Source organism: Cyprinodon tularosa, unplaced genomic scaffold (assembly GCF_016077235.1).
Source record: "Cyprinodon tularosa strain WSP-4 unplaced genomic scaffold, ASM1607723v1 ctg107, whole genome shotgun sequence".
NCBI lineage: Eukaryota > Metazoa > Chordata > Actinopteri > Cyprinodontiformes > Cyprinodontidae > Cyprinodon > Cyprinodon tularosa.
The window spans coordinates 731950-751893 of NW_024037860.1; the positions used below are offsets into that span (position 1 = coordinate 731950).

The following is a 19944-nucleotide window of genomic DNA, read 5'->3' on the forward strand; positions in this document are numbered from 1 at the left end:
CTTGTGGCGTCAGCTTACAGCTTTATTGAAGCCCAGATATTAAGTTAAAAAGTCCAACTAACCTGATTAAATGTTTGGTGTTTTATTTTGATCTGCTGAAAAGTCCTCCTTACTCCTGAGGGGCAGGCCATTAATATGTAGTACAGTGATTGTGATGACACTGCACATTTACAGGCATTAGCTTTAAGCAGCTGTGAGAAATAAACAAAGCAACTGAGTGGGTCACAGTGTGTTTATTTGTCTAAATGATAATGAACATGTTTACAGTAACTTTTGCTTTACTAAATAAAAAGGACTGAAGATAGAAACACAGTTTTTTTTTTTTCATTCAGACATCCTATAACACAATACTTTAATAGTGGTCAAAAATTTTGAGAATGAAATAACACAATATAAACAGGAACTAAAAGAAGAAGAAAGGATTCGGGACAGTTAGGAAGAAGACTTTGCACATTCTGTGACATCAAGCCTCCTGCCGCTCCCGCATCTTTTTGCCAGATTCTGCAAAGGAACAAAACAAATGAGTGTTTGATGATTCAGGGGGAAATGATGTAGAGGATGAAACACAATAAGTTTTACCTCTGCGGCTCGGATGATGCTGTTTGGAGACTGGAGTGCTGCCAGGTCCGTTAGGATCCTTTTCAGGTCGATGTTGGACGGAGTTTCTGACAGAAGGAAAGGAACCACAGGTCAGTTTCATACAGTGATCAACGAACAAACTGCCTTTATTTATTTCAGCTCATCTGTACCTGGTTCAGGAGATGGTTGCGGCTTTAGCTGGAGGTACGGATGCTCCAACAGTTCTGCAATAGAGATTCTCTCTCTTGGGTTTCGTATCAAGCACCTCTGAAATATAAAAAATAAAATAAAATAGAATAAAGCGGAAGGAACATCACCATGAAAACATTCAAACTCCCCCAACCGTGTGTTTTATAAGAGTTTTACTCCATGCACAGTAGTGCATCTACAAAATTCAATAAACTTTATTTGCATTCCACAAATCAAGCCCATATATGATGTCTCACCTTCAAAACGTCAAGCAAATCCTTCTCTTCGATCACAGGAAACTCAATCTTATGAGAGGGATCGATGATGGCGTGCAGCTTGACGATTTGGTTTGTGATGCTCTGGAAAGGGGTTTTCCCATAAGTCATGGCGTAGAGGATGCATCCAAGGGACCACACGTCACCTTTAGGGCTGATCTGTACAAAACCATTATTATTCCCATGTTCGATTCTTACTTCATACCTAAAACCAGCTAAACAAAGATTGATACCTTTGAGCGAGCTTTTCCTGGTTGAGATGAAGTGTCCTTGATGGCTTCAGGAGGCATGTAGTTCAGGGTTCCAACCTGTAAGATAAAAAAAAAAAGGAATTGAGCCATTTCTTTTAATTCCTGATTGTATTAATTTGGCCCATGGATTCTGCATCATGTTTCTGTTCAAAATAAGTTTCTAACGTCTCATTAAGATGCTGTTTCATCCTGTACATAATCGCAACTTTCAGACGGTGGATTAAACAGACAGAAATATCACCTACTTGGGAATTTTTCATAATGCTTGTTTCGTCGGGCTGGATTCTGTTGGCGATGCCGAAGTCGATCAACTTCAGTGAAGCGTTGACTATGACAAAATTAGCTGGTTTCAAGTCACTGTGGACGATACCTTCACAGAGTACATAATTTATAGGTTAAGACTACAGTGAAAAGACAAAAACAGAGCAACAGAAGCTGAAAATAAGAGAGAGAGGAGAACCATGTTGGTGGATAGTGTGGACGGCCTCCAGCATGTTCTTCCAGTAGAATTTCCTCTCTAGTGGGTTGACAGTTTTGCGGTTTCGTAACCAGGTGTTCAAATCCAAGCTCCCGCACTCCATCACCATGTAGATGCAGTTGTTGGTTATTTCACTGCAAACAAACATGCAACCATCAGAACTCTACAGCAGAGTAAACAGAGCAATCAGTGCAGAGAAAAGGTAAAATGGAGGATATGTAGAACAACAATCTTGTGATTTCTTCACACAGTAGAAACCATTTTCACCTATGATTCATCAACAGCTGTGAACTTACTAATCGTAGAGCTTTATGATTTGGTCGCTGAACTGCTGCAAGTGGTTCAGGTGCTCGATTTCATTTTTGTAACTTTCTATGGTCTGAGCATCTGCGACCTCCAAATCCACATACTTCACAGCAAACAGCCTCTTCTTGTGGTCGAGGACCTGGTAGACCTGGGAGAAAAAAAAAAGAAAAAAGTCATAAAGATCGACCCAACTTCAGATGAGTTATGTTTTACAATCATCTTTAATTAAATGTATATTTTTTACCTTGCTGGAGCCGCCACGACCAATCATCTTCAGGATGAAGAACTGATTTCCTTTTATGGTGATTGATTCGTTTGAAATGGAACTGAAGGGAGCCTTGAAAAGAAAACAGTCCATATATGTTATATTTGAACAGTGAAGAACAGGGGTCTTCAACGTTTTCGAGGCCAGGGACCCCCAAACTGATGACGAGATGGAGTGGTGACCCCCAAATTTTATATATATATATATATATATATATATATATATATATATATATATATATATATATATATATATATATTAGAGTTGTCAGGATACTAAACTTTTCAACTTGATACCGATACTAAGTAAAATATTCGATACTCAATATCATTTTCAATATCACAAGGATAAAAACAACGACTCCAAAATTTTTTCATTAATAATAAATAAAATAAACAATATTTTGAGGTTGTATGCTGTGCACAATATTAAGCAAGCTTGATAAAAAAAAAACTTACAAAATTAACTTTAAGTGTTCCTTCCTTGGCTATGCTTTACACACATAACAATGACACTAGCCAAACCAGTTATAAAACAAAAATAATTCTCAGCAGCTGAACCTCTTACAGAAAAAAGTCTGAAACCGAAAAGTGCACAGAATTATTCAATCACACAGAGTTCAGAAAGTGCATTTTCCTCTAATCTGCGCATAAAATGAATGACTGATTAGGTACCACTGGTGGTAGCACTGTATCGATAGTTTTGAAAATGAGTATTGTATCCGGATACAAGTTTTCAGTATCAATACTTTTTTGAGTATCGATACTTTTGACAACCCTGATACAGATATAGAAAGACACAAAGATACAGATACAACAGAAGAAAAAGACTGTTCCGGAACAGAACAACCGCTTCGAAACAACAGAAGAAGATTGTTCCAAAACAGAACAACCGTTTTGAAACAACAGAAGAAGAGTGTTCCGAAACAACTGTTTTGAAACAACAGAAGAATGAGATTGTTCAGAAACAGAACAACAGTTTTGAAACAACAGAAGAAGAAGACTGTTTCGAAACAGAACAACCTTTTTGAAACAACAGAAGAAGAAGACTGTTCCGAAACAAAACAACCTTTTTGAAACAACAGAAGAAGAAGACTGTTCCGAAACAAAACAACCGTTTTGAAACAACAGAAGAAGAAGACTGTTCCGAAACAAAACAACCGTTTTGAAACAACAGAAGAAGAAGACTGTTCCGAAACAAAACAACCTTTTTGAAACAACAGAAGAAGAAGACTGTTCCGAAACAAAACAACCTTTTTGAAACAACAGAAGAAGAAGACTGTTCCGAAACAAAACAACCTTTTTGAAACAACAGAAGAAGAAGACTGTTCCAAAACAGAACAACCTTTTTGAAACAACAGGAGAAGAAGACTGTTCCAAAACAGAACAACCTTTTTGAAACAACAGAAGAAGAAGACTGTTCCTAAACAAAACAACCTTTTTGAAACAACAGAAGAAGAAGACTGTTCCGAAACAAAACAACCTTTTTGAAACAACAGAAGAAGAAGACTGTTCCAAAACAGAACAACCTTTTTGAAACAACAGAAGAAGAAGACTGTTCCAAAACAGAACAACCTTTTTGAAACAACAGAAGAAGAGTGTTCCGAAACAGAACAACCGTTTTGAAACAACAGAGGAAGAAAAAAAAAAAAAAAAAAAAAATAGATATATATATATATATATTAGGGCTGCAACTAACGATTATTAAAAAAAAAAAATCGATGAATCGGCCGATTATTTTTTCGATTAATCGGACAAAAAATATTTTTTACATTAACCTCTTTATTCCAAAATAAACATTTTAAACAGAACAAACAAGCACACAAGTAAAGGTTGCTCATTAACTGTACTGGTGCAATATGAAAAATAAATGTTTGTGATAAAACTACGCAAACATACATGAGAAATGTGGCTGTACATCCACAAAATATAGGGTACTTTGTTTCATAAAGTGCAAAAAAAAGACATTTTTGTTTTTAAAAGCCCCTAACAATTCAAACAATAGGTCCCCCCATTTCAACAAATTAGTTTTTTTTTAGACTAGAAGAGTTCTGCCTTTTAAGACAGGAAAGTATAGCAGTTAAAGTTGCTACTTGAGAAAATACTGAACCATAGAGATAAAAATAGCCCTGTGATTCAAATTATAAATTGTATTTGGAATAAAAATGAGAGAACTAGGGGTGCTAAAAAACACATCCTCCAAAGACAGATATTTACATGGAAATGTGGCATATAATTAATTGACATATTACTGATCTTGCTGGATTTTATTCTGCTTTACTTCCATAAATTGCAGGATCTTCTTTACTTTATCTTTGCCAGAAGATTTAAACTTTAAAAGCCTTGCCCTCATAATTTGCAAGTTAATTTATTTATAAAGAAAATATAAACGCTGCTTAAGGTAATTCAAATGATATTAAAAGTAAAATAAGTAGCCAACCTAATCACTGTCTGTAACCTACTAACAAGGTAAGGAAAGCATCAGATGAGCTACCTGAGAAACTAACGTTACATTTCCCCACTTTAAAGCTACAGTGTGTAATAATTACAGGGATATAGTCAGAAATGTAATATATTATACATAACTATGTTATTTATCTTCATCTACGAGCTCAGCCTCTTAACCTAAATATTTGCGTTGCCTTACAATTTGTTATTTATAATGACATAGGAGCGGGTCTCGCAGCCATGGAGGCAGACATCTTTGCGCTACGGCAGCGCAGAGCCAACAAACTAGCGATTGCGAGATCGCCCCTTACACTCGAAAGTAACTACGGCAAGTTGAAAGAGATGGTACTGAAATCTATACCCTACACAGACTAATGAAATACTATCTTTAAAATTATCTAAACAAACCTCATCACTTGAGAAGGTAGGTGATGCGGACGTCGTGGAGGACATTTTGTCCCGTAACGCTCGCCGTACTGTTGGGGGGGAGAAGCGGTGGGGGGGGGATGTTCATGTTGCTGCGGTCTGCAGCCTGGACGTTAGATGTCGCTGAAAATTACACTCTGTAGCTTTAAAACGAAACAAACATGGTGGTTCCGTGCCATGTTAATTTGTTTTGACAAAAGTTGCATGTTACGACTTTTTTCACTTTACAAAGCGCAGGCTATTTTAATTATTGTGATCAGTTTGCACCGTCAATCCTGGCGCATTCGCGCTTCATTTGCTGTCTGGACGCTGAGGGTAAACATCCTGCGGCTCTGACTGAAGCGCTGAGAGGGACTCCTGCGGGAGAACGGGGTTGGGATGGGGGAGGCGCCCCACGGCAGAGTAGGAACGATACATGCTTTCACGTAAGAGTCTCCAAACCCCGCCAGTGACACTGAAAAAGTCACCAGATTTGTCGCTAGTCGCTTTTTTGCAAAATAGTCGCTGGAGGGGTCTGAAAAGTCGCTGAGTTGGCAACACTGCACCTGCGGTGCTGGCTCGCTCTGCCGTATTTTTTTTTCTTCCCCCGTTTCAGTCAAGTGGATGTGATGACGGCGGCGGCGGATGACGCATTAATCGCGCGACACAACTAATCGATGATGAAATTCGTTGCCAACGCTTTTAAAAGTCGATTTTTATCGATTCGTTGTTGCAGCCCTAATATATATATATATATATATATATATATATATATATATTAGTGCTGTCAATCGATTAAAATTTTTTAATCGCGATTAATCGCATCAATGCCTGAGTTAACTCGCGATTAATCGCATTTTAATCGCAAATTTTTTTTCTGATTGAAAATCATTTAAATACTCTCGATGACATACAAAAAATACATACAGGCTAGGTTTGTGCCAATGTTCTTTTTTTTAAATGAAAACAGGTCACAGACACTGATTTATGCCATAGAAACATATGGCAAGAAGATGGGGAGGCATGTAGCAAAAAATAACAAATATGTAGCCAAAAAAAAGGCCCTGAAAACAGGCTGATGTAAAAGACAGTCTTTACAGTTAATACAGTCTTTTGAACAAAGACAAGCATTTTACCCTGCTGCTATAAAATGTAGTACAGTTAACATTAGATGTTAATTAACCAAGATAATAATGAACAATTTTCAATCAATACATCAAAATCAATAGACCGACATCACTAGATGGAGGTAGTCTATGAAAGTTACTTTTCAGACTCTTAACAAAAATGAGAACACACACACAAGCACCCACCCACCCACACACAGACACACCCACCCACACACACACACGATACCGACCTGTGACAGCAAGAGTGCCGTAGCAGATTCCATTTCACCTCAGTAATCTGTTTTCTCAGCGTATTTCAGGTTGCTACTAGTTACCAGACACTCAACTTGTTTGTTGGTGGTGGGGCTTAAAGAAAAGGCACTAGCGTCACCCAGTGTATGAGCGTCTTTTTTCCTTGAGGAGCTCCGCTCTTGAAGCCTATGAGAAATGCATACACTGGGGGAAAATAGCCCCGCCTCCCCGCAGGCTGCAGCGGGATGTACTTGGAAAATTTTACCATAAAACCACATAGCGTTAATCTCACGTTAAAAAAATTATCGCCGTTAAAATGGCCTCGCGTTAACGCGATAATAACGCGATAATTTTGACAGCACTAATATATATATATATATTGTATGAAATTGCTTATCTGCGTTAACTGCTGCACACACAGACGACCTGTAGTCTGAGCATAAACCAGGCTAAAGACCATCACCGCTCATCACCCTGATCAAACACACACCATCCTCATGCTAAAATATGATGGCGGCAGCATCATGCTGTGGGAAGGCTTCTCTATTAGCAGGGACAGAGGAGCTGATCAGAGTCAACAAGAAGATCTAAGGAGCTAAAAGCAGGGCATTTCTAGAAGATAAGCTGTTAAGAGGTGGGAAAAGACTTATCATCCTGTAAGATAATGACTCTTTAAAGGGGTCATAGAATGATTCTATAGGGTATTTGGTGCTGGTCATCATACAGTGTATGCCCGGCTTAAGGTGAGGTAGTGGTGCAGGAGCAAAGACTCAGACTGATGCCATGGGCCATACGTCTTCCTCCAGCTCTATTTCAAATAAAAGTGTAAAAAAAAAATGGAAACAAAAACACAAAAACAAAACAAGGAGCCTATTTTTGTGTCCGTTTGCTAGAAACACACGTCAAAGAATTCTAGCTGTGACCGCATGCCAATGTGTTATCCCTACCATCCAACAATGATGCAATACTTTCTAGTTGGCCCATCACAAACATTTTTGGTTTTAACAGGACAAAATGCTTTTCTGATAAAAATTTGTATTTGGATCTCTGTTTTATTTTGAAGGAATTTCTACAAAGGAATATTATATACACGCAAATACTTATCATAGGGGAAGAGTCTGTGAAAGGCCTTAAAAAGCCTCACCTGTGGAGTCTGGAGGCCTGATGTGTAGCTCAGAGGTGTGCAGGGCTGCTGAGCCGCTTCAGCTCTGTGAGCCGATACTGCAGAGGTGGATACCTCAGGCCCTCGCTTGACAACAGGAGTAATGAAGCTGAGAGAAATAGAATGACAAACATTCATTCAAGGAACACTAAAATGTTTCTAAAAAGCACACAATTTCCTTTAAAAACCTAAGCCTACATAATTCAGATGCTGAATGAAGGCAAATTAAGAATTTACTTGTTTGCATATGGGTACTTGAATCCATTAGGTGTCTGACAGACTGTTTGGGGGTTCGCTGTAGATGGAGGATGGATGGAGGGAGTGGGAAAAGACTCCAAAAGACGTGGAACAGGTCGGGGATCAGGAGGTGTAATCCGTTTATCCTAAAGAAGAAAAAGGTTACTCAATTCAGCAGAAAGGATTCAAAAGTGGAGAAGACTAAATGAAATGTCTCCTCGGACCTCTGGAGAAACCCGTCGGCTGACCAGACTAAAGATCTTCTGCTCCGATTCAGGCTCCTTTCTGGCAGGTTTAACCGGTTCCACTGAGTTCTTCACAGGGACCCGAGCAGGAAGCTGAACCTCCTGGTTTCCACCGAAGGTAGGGCAACTTTCTGCGACATCTGCTGCGAAGGATTATAGATTTAAAAGGTAAAAAAGAAAGATGTAGAATCCTGCTTCACAGTTAAGCAAACAGGCGTTCATCTGGTGAAACTTTACCTGTTGGTGAGTCCTCCTCCATAGGGGGAACCAGCTGTTTTTCTCCAGCTTTCAGGTTGCGCATGGCCATTTCTAGGAGTTCGGCTGGTTTGGCATTTAACACCTGAGCTTTTTGCAAAATGGAGGAGGCTTTGGACACATTACCTAAAAATAAATAAGGAGGCAGACGAATGGGAATCTTCAATACACACCATTATAGGTACTAAGAAGAAATCATTTCAGAACCAACTGCCTTTCATGTGTTCTGCTTTTAGAGAAAAAGCAACAAGGTGCAGCATATATGGCTCCTTTTTAATCAGAAATGATACCAACTGTAAGTTACAAAGCTTTAAAGGTAAAAGGTGACCATGACTTTACTGAGTTGGACTGCTTACCGTCGCAGCCTGTAAACACCTTAGCACTACACGGTTTGTGTCTGATAGCCCTAACAGTTAGCACTGCAGACAACATTTTTGTCCCATAGTTTGTAAACACTTTATAACTGCAGCCAACATTTCTGTCTGACAACCTGAACTATCTATATATATATATACATATATATATATATATATATATATATATATATATATATATATATCAGTGCTGTCAAAATTATCGCGTTATCGCGTTAACGCGAGGCCATTTTAACGGCGATAATTTTTTTAACGTGAGATTAACGCTATGTGGTTTTATGGTACAATTTTCCAAGTACATCCCGCTGCAGCCTGCGGGAAGGCGGGGCTATTTTCCCCCAGTGTATGCATTTCTCATAGGCTTCGAGAGCGGAGCTCCTCAAGGGAAAAAGACGCTCATACACTGGGTGACGCTAGTGCCTTTTCTTTAAGCCCCACCACCAACAAACAAGTTGAGTGTCTGGTAACTAGTAGCAACCTGAAATACGCTGAGAAAACAGATTACTGAGGTGAAATGGATTCTGCTACGGCACTCTTGCTGTCTGTGTACGCTGCAGGTCGGTATCGTGTGTGTGTGTGTGTGTGGGTGGGTGTGTGTGTGTTCTCATTTTTGTTAAGAGGCTGAAAAGTAACTTTCTAGAGCATAGACTACCTCCATCTAGTGATGTCGGTCTGTTGATTTTGATGTATTGATTGAAAATTGTTCATTATTACCTTGGTTAATTAACATCTAATGTTAACTCTACTACATTTTATAGCAGTAGGGTAAAATGCTTGTCTTTGTTCAAAAGACTGTATTAACTGTAAAGACTGTCTTTTACATCAGCCTGTTTTCAGGGCCTTTTTTTTGGCTACATATTTGTTATTTTTTGCTACATGCCTCCCCATCTTCTTGCCATATGTTTCTATGGCATAAATCAGTATCTGTGACCTGTTTTCATTTTAAAAAAAGAACATTGGCACAAACCTAGCCTGTATGTATTTTTTGTATGTCATCAAGAGTATTTAAATGATTTTCAATCAGAAAAAAAATTTGCGATTAAAATACGATTAATCGCGAGTTAACTCAGGCATTGATGCGATTAATCGCGATTAAAAAATTTTTATCGATTGACAGCACTAATATATATATATATATATATATATATATATATATATATATATATATATATATATATATATATATATATATATATATATATATATATATGCTCCCAATCGGTAGAATGATTAGACAGCATGGAATTAAAATCCACTGCAGCTAAAACTTGTGTCTGATAGCTTGTACGGTAAACATGTTAGCATTGCAGCTAACAATTGTTAGTAATTCTGATTATGTGCTTATGTTAAACTACTTTTGTTAGTAGCACCTGTTATCACAGCATAGAGGCCGTAGCAGCTGGACCTGACTTGCTACTGGCCCATTCTAGGGTCTCCAGCAGTCTCTTGAAAAATTGAATAGACCTGTTTGTAGAGGAAATGCTTCATGCTCTGTGTTGGGATGATCAAACTAACACTTGTCTATATTAAAAAAAAAAAAATTTGCATTATTTTTCAAAACATAAATTATGGCAGTGAGCGGTTATCTTGTCAACCCTGTGGCATATATATTTTTTTATTTTAAAGATTTTTTGTTTGTTCCGCTTTAGTTTTTACGCTGTTCACAATAGTTCAAACTTTTTAAATCTGAACTTTTATTAACGATTCAAAGATGCCAAGTGGATGGTCTCAAATCCTGATGATTTTTATATCAGGAGTTATTATATTATATATTTAAAAAGTGTAGAAGAGCACTATGATTACATTAAACTGGCGTCTTTAAATATATAACCAAAATAAAACACACATTTTAAAATTTTGTAAAACTTTAACACAAAACCTACATTATGGACATATTTGAAAGGAGTCTAACAATTATATTTGACAGTCTACATCACGACGGGAAAAAAAAAAGAGATCTAAATGATTATGCCACTTAAGAGGTAAAAGCATAAATGTTAAAAGTACATTAGCCTCTTTCATAACTGACCTGTTTGAAATGATTTTTTTCATTAAAGGTACCCTATTTCAGTTGAGCCAAAATTAAGAGAGTACCTTGAGAAATCTCAAACTGGGCATGAGCAATGTGGACAAAGGCAAAGCCCTTGCAGCTGGATCTCGCCATTATGAAGTGGTCCTGTGCCACATCTGGATCTTCAATCCTACAGAAGAGAGAGGAAATGCTTAGTTATTAGCAATGTGTTCCAATCTAAAGACAAGTAGAGAAAACAGACCAAAATGTTCCGAAAATATGAAACAAAGAAATAGCAGGGTTATTTTGCTTATAAAATAATAACAAAAGAAAATGTGCCATATGAGTTGAAGATGTATAGGGATGCAGACTTTTTCACTTCCAATACGATATTGATACTGCCACTTAGAGAATTGACTGATACCCATATTGACCCGATACAATGTCAAAATGACTCATACCTGCTTTTATTACTCATTTTATCGTGCAGTGTGTAGGGCTGGGTATTGTTCAAAAATTTTCGGTGCCGGTACCAATACCGATACCTTCACTTCCTGAACGATACTTTTTTCGATACCAGTTTTATAATATCAATTCGAAGAAAAAGAAAATTACACAACATAATAAAGTACAAATCTTGAGTTTTATTTTAAGCTCTGATTTTTCCATTTACATTTTTCCTCTTACATAAAAAAAAAAAAATTCTGTGTCTAATATTCACTGTTACATTGTGAGGACCTTTTTACTTAGCAGTTTTTCTTTAGAAAAATTAACATGTCTGCTTTCTCAGGAGACAAACAAGCCCGTTGAATGGGATCCTACTGACAGCGCACCGCTGGTATGTGGGGGTCTGAGCGGCTCTGACAGAATATTGGACGGCAGGATGAACTGACTGCACTGTTTAAGTTTTCAGGTGGATTTTCCCACTTAAAAACATAATAAAACTACTTAATTCCCACTGATCACAGCAAATATAGCTGCAAGGCAAAGAAAGGATAGAGTAGCTCCGCCCAACGCGCGTCAGAGCCACTTTTCAACCGCGCAGCCAGAGCAGCAAAGCTGCTTCAGCTGCGCGTCAGAAACAGGTACAAGCAGCAAAAAGGAAGCAGCAGACGCGATTTTGCTGCTCTTGCTGCGTCCGGTGTGAAAGCAGCATGATTCACTCCGCTCTGGCTTTGCTCTGCCCACGGGCTGCTGAGAGGAGGATGGTTGCGGTCCGCTCTTCTTGCAGTCAAACACCGAGCAACTTTCTGCTCTTAAATTGTTTCCGTGCACGATGTATTGAATTGCGCACTATTAGCATCAGTGTTAATAAAGTGGAGCCACACTTTTGATCTGGGGGGCATTTTAAAGGGGTTCCACGACGCTCGCAACCAGTTCACAACAGATACACATAAACCCTGGCTGTAGGCGTGACCACGTATCTATTTTTCCTGGATGACGCAATCACGTTAAGTGTTACAGCCAATCACCGAAACTTGGTACCGAAAGATGAGGCATGTTTCGATACTCTGTAGAACCGAAGCATTTCGGTCGGTACCATAAAAGAACCGATGTTCGGTACCCAGCCCTAGCAGGGTTTTAGTAAAGGCTTGATTAAGTGATATCACTAAAAGTGAAAACAATCTTCAACAACATTAGGTAAGAGAACAATCAACTCATTTGATATTAACGAATAACAGAAACTTTAAACAGAAGCAGAGTGTTTTTATCAGCCTGACAATATCCATGATTTTGGATGCAGGCCTATAAAATCCGATATTAGGTTTTCAATATTGTATCGATATTTGTTAGAATAATTGTATATAAATGTATCTGTGTAGTGTTATCATGCATAAAGCTGTGTGCTATGTGCATGTGTTTATAGCCATCTTTTCTGAAGTATACTGTGATTTGTAGATTTGCTTTTGGGGAGGTGTGGTTGATCTACGAGCAGCACTCGACCTGCTGAACTTTGGTAAACAGCTTCCACAGCTTAAACTTTGACTGATTCCTGAGCTTTAGAGGACATGTTTACTGAGACTGCAAGTCTGAAGTCCTTATGCGTTTCCCCCCCGTGTAGTCTCAGAAGGGACCACTGATTCCAATAAATAGCCAGGAGAACGCTGAGACTGCAGAGTGGGTTAAGATTTGTAAACTCCGCTGTCTCTTCCAACTCTCCTCGCGAGTAAACTAAATTAATTGTCTCTGGACCTTCTTTCTTTCCCTGCATGTATGTATGATGTTTTAGGTGCTTAGACCTGGCAATATTCAAGATTAATAACGACTGGGACATCCCTAAAAATGTATAAATACACAGAATGTCCTTCGTTTGAGATTCATTTTAGGCTTACTAAATTAGACATAATAAAAATTTGAAAGGTCTTTAAAGTCTTTCTATTTTGGTCAAATTGAGCAATGTTTGGCATTCTTAAGGCTGATTTATTCTAAGAAACCAGGTCGTCTGCATGTCTGTCACAGTTAACGCAGATAGGCGCCCACCCCTTCCGCAGACACTCTGCTGCACCTCTCCAAAATTGTAGGTAGCTGCAGACAAGAGGCCTCTGGTCAAATCTACATCTGCTCTACACTATGCACATTTCTTGTTTGGTACCTTACCGGCTTGTTTTGTTTGTATGACCACCATTGTGGAAAACAGCACGTGAAGTTGGACCAGGTAGAAAAGCGAGGTGCGCGAGAACGCTGGGACCCTTTTCCCACCTGGAGCCCCGCTCTTTTTCACCCTCATGTCCCTCCAGTGTCGCACAAACTTGCCCCCACTTCCTCACCACCACGGCCGTATCTAGACCCACAGCTAGTTCGTGATTGTCCCTTTAGACTGGTGTAATATAATGAGTTATTGTGCATTCAGGGATGGACCAAAATAATTCACTCGATAGATATCCATACCCTCCTAAATTGAGAATAATTTATTTTTGTCCATTTTTTTCTTTATAAAACAAAGTGATGAAAAGTGTTGTGTCAAAAGACAAACTGCAGCAAAAGGTGGTTTTAAAAATCAGAAAGATAATGGAAAGCCATGAAAGACTGAGGGAAAACCTGCTTCATCTTATCTACCATGCACCATTCTAATAAGATGTATTTTGTAGCTATAACTGGTGATATCCTGAAAAGTGTGAATACTTTTTCAATGCAAAAAAAGGTGTGTTTAAATAAATGTTTCTAAATTCAGAGCCACTCTGTGTGTTTTAAACCCCCTAGCCAGAACCCCTCATCAATAAAATTAGTTCTACTTACCCCTTCAGTTCTGCATATTTGACAAGTATCCTGGCATAGCTGCTGTTTTTGCTGTACTGTCTGATTGGAAATCGGGCAAAGATGTCCGAGCAGCAGTCTTTGAGCTTATTGAGGAGGCTGATGTCTGTGTGAGGGTTTCCTCTTTTCTCCAGGTTCATCAAGTACTTCCAGCATGACTCAGGAGAATTGGAATTGAGGATTTGTTCAAAAGTGGCAGTCATATCTGCAGAGAAAAATGACATCAGGAAACATGACTCATTTCCACCGCTCCTTCAAGTTTGCATGGAAAGTAAACATGTTGGATGTCAGCATATTGGTAAAGAGGTCGGTTTTTTACCCTCCATTTTTGAAGATTCTCTCACGTTGCGACTTTGAAGGAGTTTTGTGGTGGAATCTGCCTGCTCCTCCCACTGGCTCTGATCCGGACTGCGAGCTGGTATCTTCTAACACATTAAATTCTTATGCTACAAACCATCTTTGAACTGAAGCACAAGTTTGCCCGACCTACAAAAATCAACGTTACTCACCTGATCCCTGACAGCATCTCTGCCTTCAGCACTGTTCCTCGAGAAAGAGATTGCGAGTCCAGAGCTCCTATTTGAACCAGATGTTTGTCTGTAGATAAATAACCAGATAACAGGTTAAAAAATAAAATTTTCTATAAGTAAAACACTGAAATTTCATAAACATTAAATGGAACCATTTTAGCTTGGATCTATTTTTGTATGAAGTGCTTCACAAAACTATTCACAACATTTACAATTTGACAATCTGCAGATTACATTACAAAAAACAAACATGGATATTTTTAGGTGAATAAGCAAAAAGCAGAACAAGAATGAAAATAAAATGGTTTGTTTTTAATTTCCGCACCCACCCCCGCAAAAAAAAAACATCTGTTTAATAGGGAGGCTTATATTAAACTGTAATATAAGATTTAATATTTGAATTTCACTAACAGTCTTTCATTGTACTTCTTCACCTGCTTTCTGCAGAGAACACAATTCTTCTTCTGAAAGTACTTTAAATATGAAATTATTACATACTGTTCAATACATGAAAAGTGTTTTAATTAATAGTAATTTTATTTGAATGTGCTTTACTTGAGGCATCCATGTTTGTCAAGGAACACTACTGCCACCTTATGGTCTATGACATCACGGTGTGGTATCGGCTGTTGAGCAAGTCCCAGTGCTGTATCTGGTGTTTGTCACAACGCGCTATTATCCAAGTCATTTTGAAAACGTTCTTCTTCCAAATGTTGGCTACATATTAAGTGTTTCTTCTCTGGCCAGAAGTTTGATGGCAAATCCTCCCACGTCAAGTTGGCAATTCAACGACGAAACCGCCCGTGGTGGATCAGGAGTCAAAAAGGTGAAATGACACGCTAGCACGGTTCCTCGCCTCCTATTGAGGGTCCAAGATACTACAGCTCTCAAGGCGGGAATTACGCAAACAACAATGGCAGCACCCATAACATTTCGGAACTTATGTGCCTGGTTAGCCGCCCAAATTTCAATGAGAGCCTCGGTCTTGGCATCATCCCAGGTCGCACCACGCTCTTTAGATGCCATTTATTGTTAATAAACTGAGAAGTTTGTGGTGTGCACAGGTGGAGAGATCTTTGAATTGCAAAGCCGGACATGGCAGAAAAAAAAACGCAAAATGAGTCAGCTGACTGAGTAGGAGATCCCTACTGTTGAACCACTAGATTTAGAGCCGTCCGTTTTTTTTTTTGACACAGTCCAGTTCAGTTCCATTTAGAGTCAACAGTTATCTTGGTTACCATGCTCACACCGTTCTCGGCACGGTTTCAAAAAGGTAGTTTAAATGTGGCTATAAATATGCTTTAATCTAAACCTGTTTGTTTCTATTGGATGGTTAACATCTTTCCCCATACTAGGCATTTTAAAGCCATGTACCGTCTTTCTTATTTTTTCTCTGTGTTTAACTAAGGCTTCTCTGTCGATGCTGAAAAAAAAAAACAACAAACAAAAATATCTAGCCGTTTTCTCCTCAAAAAATCTTTAGTATAAACAGAGGTTAAACCCAGTTTCATTCATGGTTGGTGCTTTTTGTTAGTTTATAGAAAAAAACTCAAACAGGGACTCAAAAAAGGAGAAGTAAAATGTATACATAAAAATCCCACCTGGACAAACTGCTGGTACTGGATACATTGCTTGATTTGGAGACTTTCCAAAGGACATCATCATCATCAGGATCATTTTCTGGAATTGAAAATGGTAGGACGGGTACTCTCCCAGGCTAAAAAAAATAAATAAAAAATTAATTAAATAATTATAAGAACATTTTAGTTATTTTTTTTATTTTGCAGAATGACCGCACCAAGCCAACTGCTCTTTTACGATGGGATCCTGATCTCCAACCAGGAAACTGATCGTCTGAAGACCCAGACATTGGCTCCGCCCTGAGGACACAAAGTAATATACATATAGATGATAATAAAATACATAAACTAGAAAAATCAGATGTTCTTCTTTAACAAAACCAACAAAATATAAAATGTGCTCTATTCTTACCCTACATTGAAAATACTGGAGAGCTGCAATTCACCAGTTCCATCAGATATTCTTTGGACTTTAGAGAATTCTGAGCTTTTTTTGACAGCAGAATCCTGTGCATTTTTTACAAATAATACTGGAAGAACAAAGAAATTATATAGATAATGCAGGTCTAATTAGTGAGACAAAAAGAAATAAGCTTTGTAAAAAAAAAAAAAGTTTTAAATTTTTTAAACATTTCAGTATATAATAGCTGAACACTCACATGGCAAGTTCTCTTTATCCTCCAAACAGATCTCGCTTTTTTCAGTCTGCATCCTCTGCAGCGCCGCCACCAGCAACTCTTTTGGTTTGGCGTCCACCTCAACAGCATTCTGAAGTATCTGGACGGCTCTTTTTATGTTGCCTGAAGTAAAAATGGGAAATATGTTGGGATCATAACACTTCAGCAAATCTAAAACAGGGGCTAAAAACAGAACGTTTCTCTACCTTGAGATTGCTCAAACTGTGCGTGCGCAATGTGGACAAAGGCAAAGTCTTGACTGTGAGTTCTTGCCAAGTCGAAGTGGGTCTCTGCCTCGGCAACGTCCTGAATTCTAACAGAATAAAAGAAAAAAAAAGGTTGTTTACAAAACGCTCTTCCCAGATTATTCAGTGCCTACAAATAAAGTGCAATCTTTTTAGCAGTTTGACATAAACTACAAACCTCAATGTATTTTATTTCAATGTACTGTAAAAAAAAACATACAGTAAAGCATAATTGTGGATTGAAAGGAAAAGTATGTCTTTTTTATGCAGAATTTTGTGTTCTAGTAAATAAATTATAATATACACTGGAGGCTATGGTTGCAAAGCAAGAAGCTCTAAATGTGCAACATTTACTCACGCTTTCAGCTCGGCGAATCTGACCAGCATCTTAGCGTAACTTTCATTGTGACAATGCTTCCCTAGTGGCATGCTGAAGAACACTCTGGTATAAAAATCTATTAGTCTGGTGAGGTGGTTCCGATCCAGTTGAGGATCCCTTTTCTTCTCTAGATCCATCAGATATGCCAAGCAGGATTCTGGTGAGTTGGAGCCGATGACCTGGTTAATGTTGTCCGTGTCATCTGAAATGAGTTAAATCATGATGTCATGAGGTTGTAAACAACAAAAAATCAAACTGGAATTGTTCAAGGAGCAGCAGTGAACCTGTTAATTACCTTCATCAAGATATTTTTTGATTTTGCTGAGCTTTTGATAAAGCATGGCCAGCTGCTGCTGTCTGTCTTTGAATGCCTCATCTTCCATCTGCAAAACAAGAAGCTCTTTAACACTCCTACCAAAGATTTGTTCGTTTTATTTAAAATCAAAACATACAGGCGCAAAATATAATTAAGCCACAAATATGAGCTCGTTCACCCTCACCAAGATGTACTATTTAGACAAGAGGTGATTATATACCAGTTTTTTTCTTTTTGGTTTTGTATTCACTTTTTAAATTTACCTAAGAAACAAAGACAAAGTATTTTTATTTCTGGGCTGGAACATATCTTATGTGATCTATATGCAAAAATAATAATAAATTATATATATATATATATATATATATATATATATATATATATATATATATATATATATATATATATATATACACATATATATATGTGTGTGTGTGTGTGTTTATGTTTTCACCGAACAGAACAAGGTATCAACTGGGAATCAGTTTAGTCCACAACCAGCGTAGAATCAATTGAAAGCCATGAAATACTGAGGGAAAACCTGCTTCATCTTATCTACTATGCACCATTCTAATAAGATGTATTTTGTAGCTATAACTGGTGATATCCTGAAAAGTGTGAATACTTTTTCAATGCAAAAAAAGGTGTGATTAAATAAATGTTTCTAAATTCAGAGCCACTCTGTGCGTTTTAAACCCCCTGGCCAGAACTCCCCATCAATAAAATTAGTTCTACTTACCCCTTCAGTTCTGCATATTTGACAAGTATCCTGGCATAGCTGCTGTTTTTGCTGTACTGTGTGTGTGTGTGTGTGTTTATGTTTTCACCGAACAGAACAAGGTATCAACTGGGGATCAGTTTAGTCCACAACCAGCGTAGAATCATTCACTTAAGTTGAAATTGTATTGTTTCTAAACTATAGGAGATTAGTAATGCTCAGGGCAGTAGAACAAACGACGGATTTTTCTTAAATTACGAGTTTTACGAATCGGAAGCGAACTTCAGTTTCGTCTTTAAGAACAACAGTAACGTTAATCTAAAGCGAAGCTCCTAACTTTCCACGAAAGGCAGGACATATCCCATAACGACGAGACACATAAAACGGTTAAAAAAAAGAAGTTTCTTGTTCACAAAATAAGCTAACAAAGTTTGCTAGCCAGTAGCAATGTTGCTAGCGCCGAATAGCATTTAGCTCCAGCAGTACATCCGAGCATGTACTAACAAACTTTATGCCGATAACCGTAAAAAAATATTTCTTACCTCGTTTATGCTGTCTTAAATTAATTCCAGCTGAAATTCTAATATAAAATATCCTATTCACAAGTACTGTGTCCAACGAAACGCATAACAGTTACTGGCAATTTTCAAATGTTGCCACTTCCATTCAATTCGCGTCCCGATTGGCTGGTTCCTGATGTCCTTCTCTTCTTCTGTTTGTTTCATGGCAGATTGCAACCTTGACTTTTAGGTGCATAGCGCCACCTACCACACCGGAGTATGGAACATGAGTCATATCAATGTGATGAGTACCACGCTTTTTTTCCTCTAACCAAACAGGGACACACACACACACACACACACACACATATATATATATATATATATATATATATATATATATATATATATATATATATATATATATATATATATATATATATATATATATATATATATATATATATATATATATATATATATATATATAATCTCTGCACCACATTACTTTTCCATTTCCTATTCTTATGTTTTCCAATGTTTCTAGGCTCAGTGGTTTACAAGGGTTATATAGATTGATCACTGTTAATTTTTTATCTAATTTGTTTATTTAAATGATTATAGATTCTATTTCTGTTGGGTTTACTCCTCTTGCTAATGGCATTCTTACCAACATTGCACATCCACCACCCTCATTACCATCTCTATCATCTCTAAGGGATTCATATCCAAGTAGGATAAAATCAAGATGAGGTTTCAGTCATGTTTCTTGAATACAAACACTATCAGGTTTAACTCTGGATTCTACTACATACTTTTTGAATTCTCATCCATTTTTAATCCAACTCCCAGCATGTACTATATATCTTCAGCTTTAATGTTTTTGATGTCTAAAAACTATATG

At 37.8% G+C, this 19944-nt stretch overlaps 1 protein-coding gene across 4 annotated transcripts; it reads right to left on the bottom strand.

Moving 5' to 3' along the window:
* Nucleotides 1-214: 214 nt before the first annotated feature.
* ttk (ttk protein kinase) lies at nt 215-19232 on the bottom strand. 4 transcript variants are annotated; one of them, XM_038288678.1, is made up of 25 exons: nt 19083-19232; nt 17802-17889; nt 17486-17708; nt 17089-17195; nt 16865-17005; nt 16618-16735; nt 16424-16505; nt 16227-16342; nt 14605-14692; nt 14415-14517; nt 14078-14300; nt 10924-11030; nt 8438-8581; nt 8180-8343; nt 7956-8101; nt 7701-7827; nt 2323-2415; nt 2069-2226; nt 1755-1906; nt 1540-1664; nt 1277-1351; nt 1026-1202; nt 750-846; nt 580-665; nt 215-501 (listed from the first exon to the last, which is right to left on the bottom strand). In XM_038288678.1, exons 2-25 carry the CDS (start codon nt 17887-17889, stop codon nt 433-435), a joined length of 3009 nt encoding a protein of 1002 aa, XP_038144606.1. In that variant the 5' UTR covers nt 19083-19232; the 3' UTR covers nt 215-432. The 4 variants fall into 4 exon arrangements, with proteins under 4 accessions (XP_038144606.1, XP_038144614.1, XP_038144622.1 ...); XM_038288686.1 differs by having other exon boundaries at nt 8180-8340; nt 14415-14520; XM_038288694.1 differs by having other exon boundaries at nt 8204-8343; nt 14415-14520.
* Between the last annotated feature and the right edge of the window lie 712 nt (nt 19233-19944).